Below are 20,088 nucleotides of genomic sequence, written 5' to 3'. Positions count from 1 at the left end.
GCTCGTATGAGAGCGAACATACAACGCACAGCAAGGGGGGCATGAGACAAGAGGGATGAGAGTGGGAAGGACAAAACAGTCAAGAAATGAGACATTAGGAGATCTGTGGAAGAGAGAGTGATGGGATGGGGAATACAAGATGGACATTATAGGGACTTTCAGGAAGGAAAGCAGGGAATTTGAAGGAGGTGGGCTTGGGTGGATTAACGGGGGTAGAAAAGATTGAGGATTTGGATGGGGGATGATAAGAGGTGTTGGTGAACAGCTGTTTTGAAGGCCTGGAGGAAAGAATGGGGTTGAATAGAGTGACGGAGTTCATTCCAAAGGTGGGAAAAAGAGGAATGAAAGAGTGAAGGTGAGCAGCGAAGCAGCGATTTGCGATTTTGGTAGTTTTACCAGAAGGGGGTTGTTGGCGGACCTTGAGCGCCCTGCGGAAATGTGGTGGGGACAAATCACAGAGAGAGAGAGAGAGAGCAGGGGGGGGGCGAGGCTGGAGAGGAGACGGTAGAAGACAGAAAGACCACCGACCAGCCTGCGGTGAGAGAGTGAGAGGCCCAAAGACTCAGCCTCATTGCAGAAGATGCCAATGATCCAAAATGCCTTGGTTTCCACGGCGTGAAGCCGAGAAAGGTGAGAGGCAGGAGCACCAGCCAAGTGGGGAGAGCAGTACTCCATCAGGCTGCGGACGAAAGCTTTATAAGTAGTCAGGAGCTCAGGTGGGCCGATGAAGGACTTTGCACGACGGAGGATTCCCAGTTGGCAACTGGCTTTGGACGCGAGGTTTGAAATGTGGCTTTCCTAGGAAAATTAATTGCAGATAGTGAGACCCAGAAGCTTGAAAGAAAGGACTTCTTCCAGAGGATTGTTAAGAAAGTGGATGGGGGAGGGGGGGTTCTAAATGGTCCTTTCGGAGAGACAAAGTGAGAGTGCGAGATTTGTCTGGATTGAAAGACATGTTCCACGTGTTGGACCAGTTTGTGATTTTACCCAGATCTGCAGTGAGCAAAGAAGCTGCTGCATGCCGGTATGCGGGATGACAGATGGTACGGCAGAGGGTGGAGTCATCACCAAAGAAATAAAGAGGATTTTCCAGAGAGTCGGAGAGATCATTGATGAAAACCAGAAAAAGAACAAGGCCCAGAATGCTACCTTGAGGAACTCCAGCCTGGACAGGAAGAGGGGATGAAAGAACTCCATTTAGGGCCACACGTTGACTGCGACAGGAGTGGAAGTCTGCGAGCCATGAGTGGAGATGGCCTTGGATACCACAGGAAGAGAGTTTGGTGAGCAGGGCAGGGTGCCAGACCGTGTCAAAAGCACACGATATGTCTCGGGATACGGCTCGGATTTCCTGTCTGGCATTGAGGACCTCCATCCATTGTTGGGAGAGCAGAAGCAGCATATCCAGGGAAGAATGACCTGGTCTGAAACCAAATTAAAACAAAATTGAAGATCAGAAATCAAGCCATTGGAGAAGAGGAAGGATTAATGTCTGAAGCGATGATATATTCCATAACCTTGCTGATGATTAGCAGAAGGCTGATTGGTCTGTAGTTGCAGGGATCTGTTTTTGCACCTTTTTTACGCAGGCCAGTAATGCTTACTGATTTCCAAGCAGATGGCAGATGACCTTGAGCAAATGAGAGGGTGACTAGGACAGAGAGAGAGTGAGCAAGAGCAGAAGTGCAGGATTTTAGGACACGTGGCCTGATGCCATCTGGACCGGTTGCAGAATACGAGTTGAGGTTTGACAGCAAGCTCTCCACCTTGTCAGGAGAAAAGGACACAGAGTCCAGGGACAGTTGGGTGCGACTGGGTAAGGGGGGTAGAGAAAGTGATGGGTTTTGGACAAAAGGTTTAACTGCAAACACCGAGTTTAGGCATTCAGCCTTTTCACGTGTGGTATCAGCAGTGCGGCCATTTGAGGTAAGGGAGGGGATGGAGGGGGAACATACATCAGAAACAGATTTGATTAGACACCACCAGTATTTTGAGGAGGGAGAGAGGTTTGAAAGTTCGGACTTGATCTTCGAAAGATGTTGTTTTCTGGCTCTCCTCAGGGTAGATACACACTTGTTCCGAGCTTTGTGGAAAGAACTGAGATTACCCTCAGTTGGATTTGCTTTCCATGATGCAAAGGCAAGTTGTTTCAGGACAACTGTCTCGCCACAAGCTTCAGTGAACCAAGGGCGGGAGGAAGGGTAGGACAACTGAAGACGAGAGTGGATAAATCTGTGCATGAGGGAGAGCAAGTTTCTTTGAAAGAATTCCCAGGATGAGTTGATGTTGGAGAAAGTAGCGATTGGAGACCATTCTATAAGTTTGATAGCTGCTTGGAGACCCTGCCAGTCAGCTTGAGTGAAATGCCAGACTCGACGGCGGTGAGATAGTTCTCTGATAATAGCCAAAGAGATGTCCACTTTGACAAGGACATGGTCAGAAGAACCAATTGGAGCAGAGGAAGAGCAGCAGATATTGTCAGGGAAATTTGTCAAAATCAGATCCAGAAGAGATGGAGTACTATTAGTTGAGATCCGGGTCGGGAAGTTGCCCGATTGAGTCAGTCCCAATGAGTTGCAGAAAGCTTTTGCTGAAGTTCCATGACAGGTGAGAGAGGTACCCACACCTAGCCAACTGGCATGATGACAATTTAAGTCGCTACAAAAGAGGAAGAGAGAGTTTGGATGAGAAGATAGAAGTTGGTCCATGTTTTCAGATAGTGAGGTGTAGATGGAGTCATCACTGTTTGGTGGACGGTACAGTACACATATAAACATGAGGTGGGAGTGGAGGGAAGCCATAGCCAGAGGTATTCCTGGGGGTGTGGGGGAGTGAGGGCAGTGCATGGAGAGTGAGGAATAGAGTCTTTGATGAAGAGAGCAACTCCTCCACCAGGACGAGGCTCAGGTCTGTCATACCGGAGGAGGGAGTAATTAGGGAGAGACACTTGGGAGAGGAAAGTTTCTGTTCGGCAGATTATGTCTGGTTTGTCAGTGGCAACCTGTACGGAAAGATCTGAAAGGTTTGAGCGAAGGCCCCGGATATTTAAGGTCCACACTGTTAATGAAGAGGGAGGGGAGGAGGCTTGGGTGCAGGGGGTGGGGGGGGAGGGGGGAGGGTAGGACAAGGGACGAGGGGGGAAAGTAAGGAGAGTTGTTGAAAGAGGGTGGGGATTGCAGAATAGCTTGGGGAGGGGCCGGATGAGGAGGAGGAGAAGGAGGAGGAAAAGGAGGTGGAGGAAGAGAAGGACAAGAAGGAGAAGGAGGAGGATAGGGAGGAGAAGGAGGATCGAAACTCATGAGTGTGCAAGGAGAAAGGTAGTTTTTTTTATCTTTTTTGTTGGATTTAAGACAAGAAATAGAGTGTTTAGTTGGAGGGATAGGGGATGTTGGGAAAGTGGGGAAGATAGAAATTGAAGGTAATGGGGAGAAAATACAAATAAACACGATCATACACCTAGGGGAGAGATGGGTCGGCCTCAAGCACCCGGTAAGACAAGGTCGACAAAAACCCGGAAAATAGCATGTTTTTTTTGAAACAAAACTGAACTAGGAACACATAGTAACATGCAGGTGAGAAAATAAACAGTTAAAACGGGACAGATAACGACCGGAAACTTAACTTTGAGATCCTCAGCAGAGCCCTGAAGGCGACCTGCCAATGCTACAAACCCAGAACTGGAAGTCGATATGAACAGTTTTCATATGAACGACAACAAAAATTCACGTCAAGGTCAACCAAAGGGGGAAGGCCTTTAAGGTCATATTCAAAAGGAAGACCTTCAAATAATCATATTATCTATTCATGTGGAAAGTTTTGTAACATTGGTGTGAACAGTTTTCATGTGCCAGGAAGGTAAAAATTCCTGAAAGGTCAAGGTCAAATAGTCACAGTCAAAAAGGACCATCATTTGAAAATTCAGACAATGATGGAAAACATTTTTGAGATTTTACCATTCAATGTTTTCACGCGACAGATGACACAAAATCGGCTGCAATAATAACAAAGAACTGGAGAGTTCATACAACATGATGCCTCATTCTGTTAAAAAAAAAAAACTTCCGGAAGTTTAGCGCTCTTGTTGTAGTCTTATCAATCACCCTTATTATTTAGCACCCTATTCAACATGTCCAAGTACTGCTAAACTGGAGGTTCTTGGAAATGTAAAGAAGCCGATTTGTGTTCTTCAGTGTTCAAGTACACAATTCAATTCATTTTCCAAATAAATTAAGATTGCAAAATACTTATAAATTAATTAATTCCGGAATCTATCGCTGTTGACGCAGTGTCCATTACACCCCAATAACACGTTGCATGAGTTATTTGTGCCCATTGTATGTGTCCTTTATGATGTCCTTAAAAACAGTAAGCTTCCTGGTTGAATGATTTTCAATTTTGTTTGATTGCCAAGGGGCAGACAGATGGAGTAATTTATTTTTAATCTCACTCCTCTATGCACATGTGCAATCAGGACGAATTCAGAGACAAAGTACTGCTCAATGGCAGGTGTTTTCCCTCGAGGTATTACGTTGACCTCAAAAATAATTGGCTAGTTGAATTCAGTGACCTGATATGAAAATCCTCTTCAAATTTCAAGTCATGATTGCATCAAAATTGAGGATTTTAGAAATCTCGCCTCAGTTGTTGACCTTTTGACCTCAAAAACAATCGGCTTCTTCCTTATGACAACATCTACCATGTGGTAAAGTTTTGTGAAGATCGGTTTAAAATTGTGACCTGTCGGCGACAAAGAGACAAACAGAGAGAATAACAACATCGACGAAACAATATCCTTGAAAAATCTTCAATTTTGCAAGTAACAAGCAGACAGAAAGGGGTGAAAACATTATCTCCTTCACCTTCAGTGGTGGAGGTAATAACAATCAGAAGAATAACAAAACGACTTTCCATTCAGAATGAAAGAACTGGAAAGAAAACATGTTAATCCCAAGCCGGAGCAACAACTACCTTATTCCAATGCAATTGGTGCAAAAAGTTGTTTGTATTTGCAACTTACCCTCCCAGCATGCCAGCAGGTAAGATAATGCTTGTTGGTTCAAAGAGTTTTTTCCCCAACGAAGCTTAAAACGTACTTTCACCAGCTCTGAGCTTTTCTCCAAGGCTGATAAAGCATTTGAAAAATTTGGTATCTGCATGAAAAAATAAACAGGGGATTGGAAAGAGAAAAACTGGTAAGATAGTCAAAATATTGGTGTGAGGGGTAGGGGACAAACCAAAGAAAGAAAAACATGGTTATGGAATGGAGGCTGAGGTAAAAACAATGATACATGGTGAAACTAGAACGGCACTCTGGCATCTTGACCAAAATGCACTTGTACCAAGTTTGATAAAAATCCCTTCAGCTGTTGTCAAGTATCACATTTTTACCTGACATGACAGATGACCTCTTGATGCCAAAATCGAATCAGTTCATCTTTGCATCATAATGTATACTGATGAAACAGAAGATCAAGAAGGAACCCGAAGAAGTAAAGAGCAAAGATAGAGTCATCAGGAGGAACCTCGATAGGATTCGGGTTTCCGCCGTGACACAACAACCCTCAAATACACCCAGGTGCAGCCAAGTGAGCCTCATAGAAAAATTGATGCAAGAACTCAGTTCTCCTGAGACAGATAGATGATGAAATAGAGAAAGAGAGGAAAAGAGATGAAAGAGAAGAAGCAGGAATGAGAATGAAGAGAATGGTGGAAAATAAAATTACTAAGAATTATGAAAGGAACAAAGATGTCGGGAAGAACCCAGACAGATAAATTTCAGCAGTTACTCCCCAAGCTCAAACGCAGCAGCGTGTACAAGCTACCAGAGGTCAAACTACACAGTAGAAAGAGATGTAACGTGGGAGAGGGGAGGGGGCGAGACGCAACGCGGGAGAGAGGGGAGGAGGCGAGACGCAACGCGGGCGAGAGGGGAGGAGGCGAGACGCAACGCGGGCGAGAGGGGAGGGGCGAGACGCAACGCGGGAGAGAGGGGAGGGGGCGAGACGCAACGCGGGAGAGAGGGGAGGGGCGAGACGCAACGCGGGAGAGAGGGGAGGGGCGAGACGCAACGCGGGAGAGAGGGGAGGGGGCGAGACGCAACGCGGGAGAGAGGGGAGGGGCGAGACGCAACGCGGGAGAGAGGGGAGGGGCGAGATGCAACGCGGGAGAGGGGAGGGGGCGAGACGCAACGCGGGAGAGAGGGGAGGGGGCGAGACGCAACGCGGGAGAGAGGGGAGGGGGCGAGACGCAACGCGGGAGAGAGGGGAGGGGCAAGAAGCAACGCGGGAGAGAGGGGAGGGGGCGAGGAACGCAACGCGGGAGAGAGGGGAGGGAGAGGAACGTAACGCGGGAGAGAGGGGAGGGGGAGGAACGTAACGCGGGAGAGAGGGGAGGGGGCGAGACGTAACGCGGGAGAGAGGGGAGGGGGCGAGACGTAACGCGGGAGAGAGGGGAGGGGGCGAGACGTAACGCGGGAGAGAGGGGAGGGGGCGAGACGTAACGCGGGAGAGAGGGGGAGGGGGCGAGACGTAACGCGGAAGGGAGGGGAGGGGGCGAGACGTAACGCGGGAGAGAGGGGAGGGGGCGAGACGTAACGCGGGAGAGAGGGGAGGGGCGAGACGTAACGCGGGAGAGAGGGGAGGGGACGCGGAGACGAAAGGCGGGGGACGCGGAGACGAAAGGCGGGGGACGCGGAGACGAAAGGCGGGGGACGCGGAGACGAAAGGCGGGGGACGCGCAGACGAAAGGCGGGGGACGCGGAGACGGAGCTAAAAATCAAGAGAGAAGAGAGAGAGAGAGAGAGAGAGAGAGAGAGAGAGAGAGAGAGAGAGAGAGAGAGAGAGAGAGAGAGAGAGAGAGAGAGTGAGATGTGAAGAAGTTCCTCATCTTGTATGACACATCAAGACATAAATATTAAAACAGGACGTGCAATACATACAGCAAAGAGATGATCCAAGAACCACCAATTATAAACAAGGCAAGCTTACATTTCTTCCAATATTAACTAATTAAAAGGAAAACAATTAATTGGACCTTCTTATTAACTGACTGACTGAACGATTCAATGTGTTTCCTTCCCCGCTGATGGACCTCTGCTAGCTAATACGTGTTGCTGCGTTTGAGCCTGGGGAGTAACTGCTGAAATCTATCAATCCAGGTTCATCCCATCGTCTTTGTTCCTTTCACATTTCTCTTCATTCATTCTAATTCTTGCTTTTTCTTTTCTTTTATCTATTTTCCTATGTATTTCTCTCTTTATCTGTCTCAGGAGAAGTGAATTATTGCAGAAAACTTTCTGCAAGGCTCACTTAGCTGTGCCTGGATGGTTTTGAGGGGAGTAAAGTAGCGGCTGAAACCTGAATGCTATCCATGTTCCTCCAGATGACTCCATCTTTGCTCTTTGCTTTTTGGGTTCCTTATAATGACTCCAATGCAGTGTTTGGTCTTCCATTTGATTTGGATTATCATTCAGAAATAATCATCAAAGATTCATCAACTAAATTTCAGAACCTGTCCGAACAACGTTCCAAAACATTCAGTTGTGTCCAAAGCCTGAGAATCTGTGGAGTACGGTGACAGGATCAGTGAGGGGTGTCGATGGGTGGGACCAGGGATCAAACCCAGGCGGGGTTCCGACAGGTGGTATTATGGATCCAACTCAGGTAGGGAGCCGACAGGTGGGGTGATGGATTAAGATCCACCCCCCCCCAAACCCCAGGCAGCATGTCTACTGGCAGCTGGGATCCCCCCTGCCCCCTATACAAGATGCTAACTGGCAGCAGAGGATTCTCCCTTCACTCCCCAGAAATGGGTGTGAAAGATTCCTGCCCAACAGATTGCCTCCCCACAGATCAGGACCCCATCCCCTCCCAAATGAGATGTAGTGCCAGCTCCCTTCCTCACTGATGCGGTATTGACTGGTGGCTGAGAATCAATCCCCCCCACTCCCCAAATGGTTGGGTTCTCCCTGAATCCCCCTTGGTTGTTGTGCCAATGGGCAGAAGGATCCCCAGAAACAGGGGTGAATTGACAGCTGTGGATCAAGAGGGGGAGAATTAAAGGAAAATGGTGCCAGAGGAAAAAGAAGCATGTACAACAAGGAGATAATATAAACAACAAAGGAACAATTAAGCACAACTTGTTAATTAAGAACTAAGAGGAAAAGTTTGTAAGCAGGCATGACTGTTACATGACACTCACAGATTCCAATTCTTGATAGAGCTCCAGCAAGTCAGCTGTAAATAAGCGCGAGTGCTGAAGAAGAAAGTGGAAGAGTTGAGAACATTAGTTTTGATTGGTAGTTTGTGTTCATCCAATATATGCTTATATCAAGTTGGGTCAATGAATTCACAAAGAATAACATTCTCATGAGGTCTCCTCATACCCTTCAATCATCAGTCACATATTTTTGTTCTTGTAGATCACTTTTTGTCTTACCAAATGAAACATGACCAACCAATAAGCTTCCTCCAACAGTTCCACCACCGATATCCATCTATAATCTTTTCTGCACAAAAGAAGTTTCAAATTTATGTCGGAATCATCTTTTGGGTCTAGGCATTAAGAAGGAAAAAATGATAACGAAAGCTTACAATGTGCTGCAGTTCAAGCCATGTGACCTTGCCCAACAGTCTAACTTTGGATGGCGGTATGATGAATCAAAAAGTGAAGGGGAAAGCAAGCGTAAAAGGCCCTTCTGAGCATGTTCCAAGAGCAGTCGATGATGAATGGTACTCAACCAATCACAAACTTCACCTATGGATAAAAAAAAAAATTTAAATCACAGAGAAAGGGAGGAAGTCATCATGAGACTCAAAAGATATATATGCAAACATGAAATTTCGTGATTGGAAAGAAAGAAAATTGGCCCAAAGGACAAAGGACGCACGGTGAAGTTTCGAACAAAATGAGAATGGAGGATGTGTGAAGAATGGATATTGTCAAGATTCAAAAAATAAACGCACAGATTGAAGGAACAATATGAAATTGCATTTATCAATAAGACAACACAAATATTCAATAAAACGATTGACATAAATCACATGGAAATCCCACAACTTTCAGAAAATAAAGAAACAGGAAAAATAGCCATACCATAATCTTTTGCTTTTCGTTTTTTCCATGGCTCATTGAAAAACTGGAATGATAAGCAATTAAAAAAATACATATTAGGTTAATTATCTCAAAAGAATGTCCACATTGTCTTCCCAGTACTTTAATACTATAATTTGTGACACGTATTTTATTTATTTTTTTCTCCCACTTCAAAATCAAAGCAAGTTCCCCATAGATCATTCCAATTAATCCCATTCTTTCAATTTCCAAATCCTTCACTCTTCCAATTTTACTTCTTAATAAGTAACTAAATAAATAATGAATACCATAGACAGGTCATTGGCACTGCAATGGATCCGCAGTGTCTGTGTTAATGGACATCCACTTGGGAGAGCTTCAAGACTATTTGTTCCACAATGTTTACATGCCACCATGTGAGTCATACTTTGAAGATGACATTCATGAAGTCGCACAATTTATTTGCAACACTGCACAGTGCTACCTCATCATCGATGAAGTTCAAGGAGGCAAAGAAAGAAAGTTTGCCAACATTCCAGACATTTCAAAGAAAATATTGACAGGTTACTTATCCCCAGGTCTGACACTGCCTGATATCTCACAGTGGTCACCAATCATTCTGCATGTGTCATCAGAGACCACCTCCATGATGGGTCGTAAGTCTTAGTTGATGTGCACAAACAGCAAGTAGCTCTCAATGGGTATCCTTTCTTCTTCTCTCCAAATGAAGGCCAGAACTTTACAAAGCAAAATCTGATGTCCTCTTTTATTCCTCATCCATATTTCAGACTCCTTCAATTCACTTCAAACACCTCCCCACCACTTTGAAGATGATTCAACAAGACGACAAATAGTACATAACCCCAATGATGGAGTAGAAGCAGCTACTTCCGTCTCAACAAAGAAGGAAAATACTTGAGATTGCTCCAATAAATGTCATTTAATCTAAGCAATTTCACATTCTCATTTTGTCTCAAGATGAATCGACTATCCATCCAACCCTCCCATCTACCTCTGTGACAAGAAATTAAAATAAGCTCAATCCCTCAAACTTCTTGGCTCTTGTAATCAATCATGAGTTGACCACATTTCCAAGGTGGCTTCCAAAGTTATTCAAAAACTGCATATCTTCTATCAAGTTAAGTCCTTCCTTGTGAAATCCAAACTTCTCACAGTCTCCAAAAAGCCATTATCCACAGCTGCAGTACATGGGATGCTGTAACTCCCATAAGGGCTGGTTCCCCCACTTCACACCTGTCTCCCCGAGATGCTATGGAGTCAAAATATCTCTTCATTGACATCTCCGACCAGAGGCTCATTAACACCATTTCTTTCAGGGTCAATTTGAGCAGGCAGGTGAGACACGATGATAGTTTACTCCCAGTCTCACACCAGGCACAAGTAGGCTATAAAGTTGGTTGATCACGCATTCAAATAAGAGGTACGAGTAAGATTTGATTGAGCACCTTACTGATGCCATGACATTGGACAATTCAGAGGAGGAGAAGAGCAAAATGGCAGAAGAAAGTGTATAATACTAGCATTTGGATAAGTATTTGTTGAAGGTGCTGAAAGTGCAATGTTCTGAGTGTGTGCAGTCACTTGTGCTCTAACAGGTGTAATAAAGCTGTTTCATACAAAATTTTTCACAATTTAAATTGTGAGGGAGAAATAAAATCGCTCGTGAAATGTATGGAGAAGACATAAAACAAGAGCAAGAATTGCTTTGCAATACATGTGCCTGGCTAGTCCCAATGAATGTTCGGGAGATAAAAAAAATTTGTTTGTGTTTAACGCAAACTTGAGCCTATCTCTCTCTATTGAGTGCAGCCTGTGGCTGCTGGTTGCATCATTGGTTGGTACGCAGCTATGCCGCTGATGCAGTGTCCCCCTTACCAGTACACTGGTACTCATTTTGCCGACGTCAGAAGGATGACAGGCTGAGTCAACCTCCTGGTGTATTAATTCAGCGGCCAACAGGGCTTGAACTCAGGACCCTAGGATCCCAAGCCGCCACCCCAACCACGAAGCCAACACCAGGCTTACTTGGGCCTATACCAGAACCAAAGTGAATAATATGAAACTATCTAACCCACAATATTTGGGTCTATTCGGCAAAATAAAAGGAAAAGCAGTTTTCATTTCCTGATATCTTTTGCAATTAGAAACCAATAAAAACAACCAGGATAAACAATGCGGAGATAAAAAATTTTTGTTTGCTTTAACGCATGCTTGCGACGATACCGGAACCAAAATGAAGAAGAAGAAACTCAAAACCACAGTGTTTCATTCCGTTTCTAGGCTTTGCCTATTTAATATTAAAAATAAGGGCACTCACCTGGTCGCGGCTGGATTCGAAAACCAGGGAACCACTGGTAGGTGTGGATGACCCACAAAATATGTAATGGAGAAGAAAGTAAATACCTTTGGATTTTTTTAATGCCGTAAACACATTTTAGTACATATTGGGTGATGAAGGTTGTGGTATGCCTGGTGTTGGCTTAATGGTTCGGGTGGTGGGCTTGGGATTCAGGGATCCTGAGTTCAAATTCCCATCGGCTGTTGAATTAATACCAGGTGGGGTTAACTCTGCCTGTCATCCTTCCGAAGTCGGCAAAAATGAGTGCCAGTTTGCTGGTATCCCACGTCGGAGTGGCGACCCGTCCAGGATTGTGCCCAATAGCCAAGGAAACTGCTTATATTAGGCAGCACCAACACTCTGCACAGAGTATGGTCCCAATGGATGGATGGATGGAAGGTTGTGGTTAAGTTTCATTGAAATTGTGTGTGTTGTTTCAGAGAAGTTGCAAGTGGTTGTGGATGGACAGAGTATGCGCCATCCTACAAGCTCTGCGGAACTCTGTTCCAGGTGAGCTAAAAATAAATAACCTAATGTACATACATGAAGTAAAAACATGCGTCTGGATTATTTGCATATATAATACTGTTGTGGGGCCGAGTTTCGGTGGCGAGCACGACTGCGAGATGGAGCAGTAGAGTCGGCTCCACCGAACACCTGGAATCTATATCGTGCTTCTCAGAGAACTCCGAAAGGCACGGGTCCCTTACAGGACCATGAATCGCCAATAATTAGACCGCGTGGGATAGGGTTAATTTCCAACTTCAATAAACCTAAATACCCACGCAGTCCAACTACTGGGGAACCACACCCTCGGCAGGCCTCGAGCGAAACGAGCCGTTACCGTGCTCGAACCGTCCGTAACCCAAGTGGATGGTTACCGAGGTCCGTCGGACCAAATGCACAATTACGGCAACAATGACGCCTCCTAATTCCCGTTTGCAGCGCGGCCAACCAATGGCAGAAAGGACAAGGACGAACTGGGACATTCAACAAAAGGGGAATTTATTTTACAATAATCAGGGAGGGGAAGCACACAAAGAACAGAGTTATCACGACTATAAGAAATGCAATGTACAATGAGCAAAGAAAGCACTTACACAGTTGTTACTTAACGACGGGGCCCAAGGACACACACATGCACACACAAATGCCCAGAAAGACATGGACCTCGTCAGCTCGGAGGGAAGACGAGCTGAGGGAAGAGAAGCTAGCTTGGACCTGCCCACCTCGTGTGGTTCTCGACGATCTTGGGGTAACAGGACTCGAACCCACAACACGAGGCCGCTCCAAGCACCAGGTACGGAGGCGGAGTGTAGCGTCAGACGTTGGCACGCTCCTCCGGCTCGCAGGCAGGCGACACGAGATGATCTGAGTTGAGATGGACGACCGCCCGCAGCAATGTGCCAGACGAAATGCCTCGGATCTACGGGATGCAGTCAGTCGCTGACCCAGACAGAGACGCGCACTCGAGCAGACTGGACGCAATCATTCATTGCTTCTCTTTTGTCGCTTTTCTTTTGGGGCCCGTCCGCTCCCGTGGCCTGCTCCCATTGGGTGGACGGCGTGTCGCGGCTCCGCCTTCTTGCCAAGGACCACTCCGACTCTGCTCTGCTCGTCGCCCATTGGGCGAAAAACGACGCATACCCTTATTTGGCGCACAGTCAACGCGAAACGCTTCGTGACCATATTTGGAATGGAATTCCATTCCAAAGGAATTCCGCACACGCCCGCATACCAGCAAGCGCGCGGAGAATGCCGAGAGCAGAGCGTTGTTGTTGTTGGAGGTGATGTAAAAATGCTATCTATAAAATAATCCACAGCGCACGTACACTTAATTCCCATTAGACACAGGGGATGGGACCCTAACTAAAAACACATACTTACCAATATAACTGATCTAAAGGATTTGGCTGTTGTGTGCAGTAAGCTTCCCAATTAGTAACAATACATCATGGTTATATTGTTACGAATTTGGAAGCTAACTGCACTCAGCATTCAGGTCCTTATAGAACAGTTATATATCGGTAAGTCTGTGTTTATAGATAGAACCCGTCCCTCGTCTCATGGGGATTAAATGTTTGTGCGCTGCAGAGTTATTTTTATAGTCAGGGTTTTCTTTTACATTTTTTACATCACCAACAACTACAACACCTTCGCTCCATCCTGACGCCATAACGCTCGCGGTGGGCGGAGTTCAAGAGGACCTGGCGTCTCTCTCGCCCAATCCGGGGGATGCGAGCGAGGTTGCCGTCGGTCGGCCAATGAGCGCAGCCCATGCAGGACAATGTTACTCTCCCGGTTTGAGGGGCGGTCCGCCGTGGCGGCCGCCACGGCCCCCGGTCCAATCAGCGGACTTGGTGCCCCATTTGGCGAATCACGGGGGCGACGAGCGCATTTTGCGCACCAAAAACCGTACAGTGAGCGAGAGCGGGTCAATGGTAGGCGGCTCCTCCCCTCTGGAGAAGACAGAAGTCGTCGGAGTTGAGTTGGTTTTTGGTCTGCCGGATCGCCTGACCTTGTCTGCTGGCGCTCGCTGCTTCGTCCGCGCTCGTGCTGGGTGGCGCCCGCCCTTCATCCTCTGTCCCGGGCACTCGGAGTGGCATCGTGGTTGTTGGGTCGAGAGAGAGAGAGAGAGAGAGAGAGAGGAGAGGAGAGGAGAGGAGAGGAGAGGAGAGGAGAGGAGAGGAGAGGAGAGGAGAGGAGAGGAGAGGAGAGGAGAGGAGAGGAGAGGAGAGGAGAGGAGAGGAGAGGAGAGGAGAGGAGAGTAGAGGAGAGGAGAGGAGTGGAGAGGAGAGGAGAGGAGAGGAGAGGTGAGGAGAGGAGTGGAGAGGAGAGGAGTGGAGAGGTGAGGAGAGGAGAGGAGAGGAGAGGAGAGGAGAGGAGAGGAGAGGAGAGGAGAGGAGAGGAGAGGAGAGGAGAGGAGAGGAGAGGAGAGGAGAGGAGAGGAGAGGAGAGGAGAGGAGATTGGTCCCGTGTGCTCGAGCGAGTCTTCGGTCTGGCCTACGTCTGGCTGCACCGTTTGCATCCGAGGCGTCTCGTCCAGCGCAGTACGACAAGCGATCGGTCAACTCAACACGGGAGGTCACCTCATCTCGCCTCCTCTGGATTCGGCTGCCTTGGTCCATCCCTTGGCGACCGGTGCTCCGTAAAGGGGTGAACGTCCAGCTGCGCGCTCACGGCCAGGTAGCCGGCCGTCCTGACTCCCAGCCGAACTATCCTCCTCAGCTGGAGAGCCGAATAAAGACCGTTGAGGTCCATCTCCTTTTGGGTATTTGTGTGTGCGCGTGTGTCCTTGGGCCCCGTCTGTAAGTAGGAATTGTTAAGTGCTCTTTGCTGTACATTATTTGCATTGCTTAGTCGGTTTAACTCTGCTCTTTGTGTATTCCCTCCCCCCTATTGTAAATAAATAACCATTTTGTTGAATGTACCAGCTCGTCCTTCTCCTTTCCTTCATTGGCTCGTCACAGTGTGTGTTGGATGTTGGTGGAATAAAAAGGCTGTTGCTGCCGTAGTTGTGCATTTGGACCGACGGGACCTCGGTAACCATCCGCTCAGGTCGAGCACGGTAACGGCTCGTCCCGTTCGAGCTCCGTTGAGGGTGTGAATTCCTCGGTAGCTCGCCACGTGGGCCTCTAGGTATTTTGAAGTTTGGCAAATAACCCTGCCCACGTGGTTGAATTATTGACGATTCACGGTCCTGGAAGGGACCCGTACCTTTGGAGTTATTGGAAAGGTACGATCTAGATTCCGGGTGTTCGGTGGAGCTGACTCTACTGCTCCATCTCGCGGTCGTGCTCGCCGCCGATACCTGGCCCACGACAATATACCTGGGATCATTCCAATTGCACTGGGCCGTGGACTAATACCCAAGCCCAATGCCTGAGGCCTGCCGATCTGTGCTCTTTCATGCAATAGTCACGCACAGTTTTATTGGGGTGGAGTCAGGCCAGCTGTCCAGCCAATGGGTGTAAAGAAGTGGGGTGGAGTCAGGGAAGCTGAACACTGACCCATGTATATTATGTGATATTAACCAAATCTAAAAATGGCAAAACTGTGAAAAATTGACGAAATGCCCTGAAACTTATCATAATAAGGCCATGTACTAAATTCCAGTTGAATATGTTAAAGGGTATGGGGAGGGCGGGGGGGGGGAGGGGTCAGAAAAACCACAGGTGGGATGGATGGACGGACGGAGAACAAACCTTTAGTCTCCTCCGGTGAAACCGGTCGGGGACTACCAATATAAAAGCTAAAAGACAACAATCAACAGAGCATATCCAATGCAAAGAAGAATGCTTTGTATATAATGCAACTTTGAAAGAAAGAACAGTAACACTGGTGGTAAGCAGTTTGAGCTGGAGCGACACTGCCAAGGAATCGAGGACCTGAAGTTGCGGTGACTGCTTCGGACGAGGTATCCATAATATAGAGTGTGCAAGTGTCCTGCTAAGAGATAAAGTAAAGGATGAGATATTAGAGCAAGGCCATTGCATTTCAGGAAGGCAAACTTTGAGTGTATGAGGAGAGAGTCAGATTCTCGAGATTGGAACAAACTAACAGCATGGCAATCGGCCTCCATCAAGGAGAAAATCTTGAGCTTCTGGTGCAGGTTTTTCTGCATGTGGCGGTAAAACATCTGAGCTCTCCATTTCCAACTTACGAAAGCCGAGTTTTCCGAACCGGATTAGTAATGTTTTTGTGTTGTTGTTCTGTTTTATCTTGGTGTTGCTGTTGTATCCTGTGCAATATTTCCTGTGAATTTGTCTGTGATATTCGTTTCACATTGTTCAAGGCCTGACAAGGCCTTCCCTTACTCAGTACAGGTGCATATCCCAAATATCTGAAAACCATTTTTCAGAATGAGGACAGTTCCATCAAAATAGAATCTGAGCTTCACATCACTTTGCTTGAGGCAGGACCTTCGTCCCCTGTTAGATGCTCACATTCAACACAGGCTAGTGCAAGTTATTCCATTATGGGCAATTCAACGTTTACACACGCTTCGACATTTGCAGGATTTTCTAATGGAGACGGGTGAAACTGGCATGGAACAGAGAGGACCTGGAGTTGCAGTGATTGGTAGGCAGGATTGGTACGCGAGTTGGCGATAGCTTGCCTATTCTTCACGAAGGACACTGTGAAAACTTTCATGTCCACCAACTAATGCTAGTGAACAGGACACAGTTTAATGTCCATCTGAGGGACGGCACACAAATTGATGAATCGCCCTACCTGTAAGACACCAGGTTGACAGTTAATAGCTGGGCCAAGATTTGAACCCATGCTGGACAGCTCTGAGACAAGGGTGCATACCTCCAAGCCATCCTGTCAGTCTTGTGCATGATGCGTGAGGAAGTGCATAACATCACAGGTTTAAAAAAAAAAAAAAGTGTTCCATTTTATTTCTCAACAAGTATGTGTGGTACAATGCATAGATCAGACATGCACAACCCTCCCCCTCAGTTCTGTCTGCCCATTCCTATTGGCCTTTAAGATATTGTGGAAACACACTTCATCAGACTGAAGCATAAGCCCTGCAGCTCTCTTAATGCAGGCAGGTTGTTAACCTCTCAGTTATCCACCAACTCACTTCTGTTGTTGCTTCCCTCAACTCTTTCAGCGCTCTAAGACACATGTATTCTTCTCAAAATCTAGTCAGTGACCTTTCTAACGCCAGGCTTACTGCATAGCTCCACTCTTTTGTTCCTCTTGTTTTTAAGTGTGAAATCAGTCCCTTGCAGCAGTCAAACCTCATACTTTCCTTGAAGGTATCAGCCCTCAGTTTCAGTGTAGCAACTCACCACCTTGTCATCCTCCATTATTGTGAGCTCTCCCTGCACCCATTCCTCCTGCCTGAAGAAAACTCCCCCCTCCCTCTTTGCCGATTAATCTACCCAGTCGCTGAATATGCCTGTTCCTCACCTCCCCACTATCAATATGAAAACCTTTCCTCCCATCATTCAGCTCCTCCATGACCCTTGGAAGAAAAAAATAATAATAAATAAATAAGTAATAATATTAATAATAAAATTTTAAAACCCTTCATTTTATTACCTGCAAGGCAAAAGCACACAACACATTCATGTTCTCAAACACAGCACAGATTATCCCACGTCAAACACAATCACGATGAAAGCAGTCGAAGAGTTAAAATATTGTAACTGATCAATAATAATCATCAATAATCTTTCTTATTTCAACACCGACACCCATCTTGTATAATTCTCTCACTTCACCAAAAAAAATATATATTATACTTCCATACTCATCACTCTTCTAAAGTAGTTTTGTCTTTCTTACCTCATCCTCAGAATTTGACGAGATAAGGTCTGGACAACTGTCTGTTGACTCCATGTCAGATTCAACGCCCATAGTAATTATATTCTGCAATATAAAAATTGAAAAACTGATCAACTTGAACTGACAACATTGCAACAAAGATGAAAATTCCAACACGAGGCAAGCTCAACACCAATATGCTTTACATTTAGGAATGGCAAAGCAGCGTCGCCAGAAGCAGTGGTAGTTCTTAACAACTTCAAAGAAACAGGCATTTAGTAATGTCGGTGACAAATGCAATGCGCGACAAACGCATCATGTACACATGTGTGCGGACACACGTATGCCATACAGGCATGGCAAATCAATGGCCCTCATGGACTGCCATTGCTTTAGTATCATTGGACAAAGTGCACAATGAGAACCCTTGAACAGAATAAAAGCACTGCACTCATATCTGGAACAATCCAATGATGAGGTTAAACCTGTCTGAATTGTTAAGTAAAAGCACAGCCTGGTGTTGGCTTAGTGGTTAGGGTGGTGTCTTGGGATCCTCGGGTCCTGAGTTCAAGGCCCGTTGGCCGCTGAATTAATACACACCAGGAGGTTGACTCAGCCTGTCATCCTTCCGAGGTCGGCAAAATGAGTACCAGTGTACTGGTAAGGGGGACACTGCATCAGGGGCAAAAGCCGTGTCCCAACCAATGATACAACCAGCAGCCACAGGCTGCACTCGATAGAGAGAGTAAAAGCACATCTCCCATCCATGATAAGTGAATTAGAAGTGTGAATGAAGATGTGCAAAAGAGAGAAATTAAATGACAGATTGAATGTTCGAGTAAATTTTATGCCATTTGGGATTATTATTTCACGAGTTATACAAGTAGAGGGCATGAGGAGGTTGCTGTATGGGATGCAAACTGTTTATAGTCGTAACGACAATTTGATCCATCCCCACACTTTGTGTGAGTACGTTTCCACGTATACGGAGCTGCTCAGCAGGACGTCCATAGTCGACCTCACGGCCAGACAATCAAAGTGTGTGTTCGGGTGAGCTTGGTAAATCACCCGGTATAATATGGTTTATTAGGCCTTCACAATGACTTGTGAAAGATCACAAATGCACAGTGGCCCAAGACCAAGAAATAAGTACTTTGTCGGTCTAACTGGATACTACCAGGACTACATAACAAATTATTCAGCCATCACTGACGGATTGTCAATTACGGACTGCCCAAGAATGGTCAACCAAGCAAGTCGTTATGGAAGATGCTCAAGCGAAGACATGCACAACCCTCAGCAATTCTTGATCAACAAACCAATTTTGAGGCTGCTGGACCAAAGGAAGCCATTTGTGCTCAGGACAAATGCTTCCGACATTGGTATTGGAGCTGATCTTTTGCAGCGGCATGAGGGCAAACTCTTCCCAATGAGTTTCAAAAGCAAGAACCATGACAAATCAAGAAAATAACTACCAACCGTGGAGAGGGAAGGCCTTGCTATTGTTTGTGGCATTAAGAGATTCAATGTTACATCACAACAGGACTGAATTTGTCTTGCAAAATGATCAGCCGTTGTTGTACATGGGATAAGACGAAGTTTCTCAACGACGGAATGAGACGGGCCGTGTTTCTGCAATACCACCAATTTACAATACCATCGATGTTAATGATTTAATTTCTGATAATTTTTCCTTCATATTTGCAAACAGTTTCAATAAATAATTTGTGGAGGTTGGAAAAAGTGCGGGTTTAACAACAAATTATTAATGAGTGTCTGTTGAGCAGTGTATTGATACAGTGTGATGTTCATGCTTTTACGTCTGATTTGATAAGGAGTGAATTGTTATCTATACTAATCAAACGAAAGACCGTCCGTCTCCTCCATAACTCCACAACCATGAAACCTAGCAGCACCAAACTTTGCAGGCATACGAAGGGAACTCCAAAAGAAGCGCACAAGTGAAAATTGGGTGTTTGGGTTACTTAAGACACCCCCTTTGGAGATGATTAATGGCCATATTTAATTATCCTTCATCAAGGCTCATCCATGGTCACCTCGCCGTGCCTCGCTAGGGCCTTAATTGTTTTTGTTTTTTTTTTAACCCAGATCAACAATGCCTTGACTTGGAACAAGCTGCAACAATTTCTTAACGATAAAGTTTTGGTTTTCACTTTCTTCATTCATGTCATTGAATGCCAGATCATCACACCTACGAATTGGTGGATACATTGCAATGCTTATAAACACCCAAAGATGCCAGTGTTTGTGGCCATTTCATTTCTGCACATGCCACAGCCTCCAGAGTATCTTAATCTCAGCCGAATTTCAAAATTTAAACTTCTTAATTGACTTGGGCAGTCGTTCTGGCTGCT

The 20,088-nt window shown here is 46.0% G+C and overlaps 1 protein-coding gene across 1 annotated transcript in view; it reads right to left on the bottom strand.

Moving 5' to 3' along the window:
- The window catches only part of LOC147031295 (uncharacterized), a 120,306-nt gene that overhangs the window by 86,944 nt on the left and 13,274 nt on the right, over positions 1–20,088 (bottom strand). Inside the window, exons 2-7 of the mRNA XM_085871925.1 lie at positions 17,735–17,818; positions 9,094–9,136; positions 8,592–8,754; positions 8,437–8,506; positions 8,200–8,253; positions 5,018–5,150 (exon numbers count right to left, since the gene is read on the bottom strand). Of these exons, the coding sequence (XP_085728051.1) occupies positions 5,018–5,150; positions 8,200–8,253; positions 8,437–8,506; positions 8,592–8,754; positions 9,094–9,136; positions 17,735–17,806 (535 nt within the window). The 5' untranslated portion in view covers positions 17,807–17,818. The remainder of the gene's footprint in view (positions 1–5,017; positions 5,151–8,199; positions 8,254–8,436; positions 8,507–8,591; positions 8,755–9,093; positions 9,137–17,734; positions 17,819–20,088) is intronic.

The sequence above is a fragment of the Eptatretus burgeri genome, chromosome 2 (assembly GCF_056783735.1).
Source record: "Eptatretus burgeri isolate ZD-2024b chromosome 2, Ebu_testis_v1, whole genome shotgun sequence".
NCBI lineage: Eukaryota > Metazoa > Chordata > Myxini > Myxiniformes > Myxinidae > Eptatretus > Eptatretus burgeri.
Note: the sequence above shows the minus strand (reverse complement) of the source record. Positions and strands in the feature narration are given on the sequence as shown.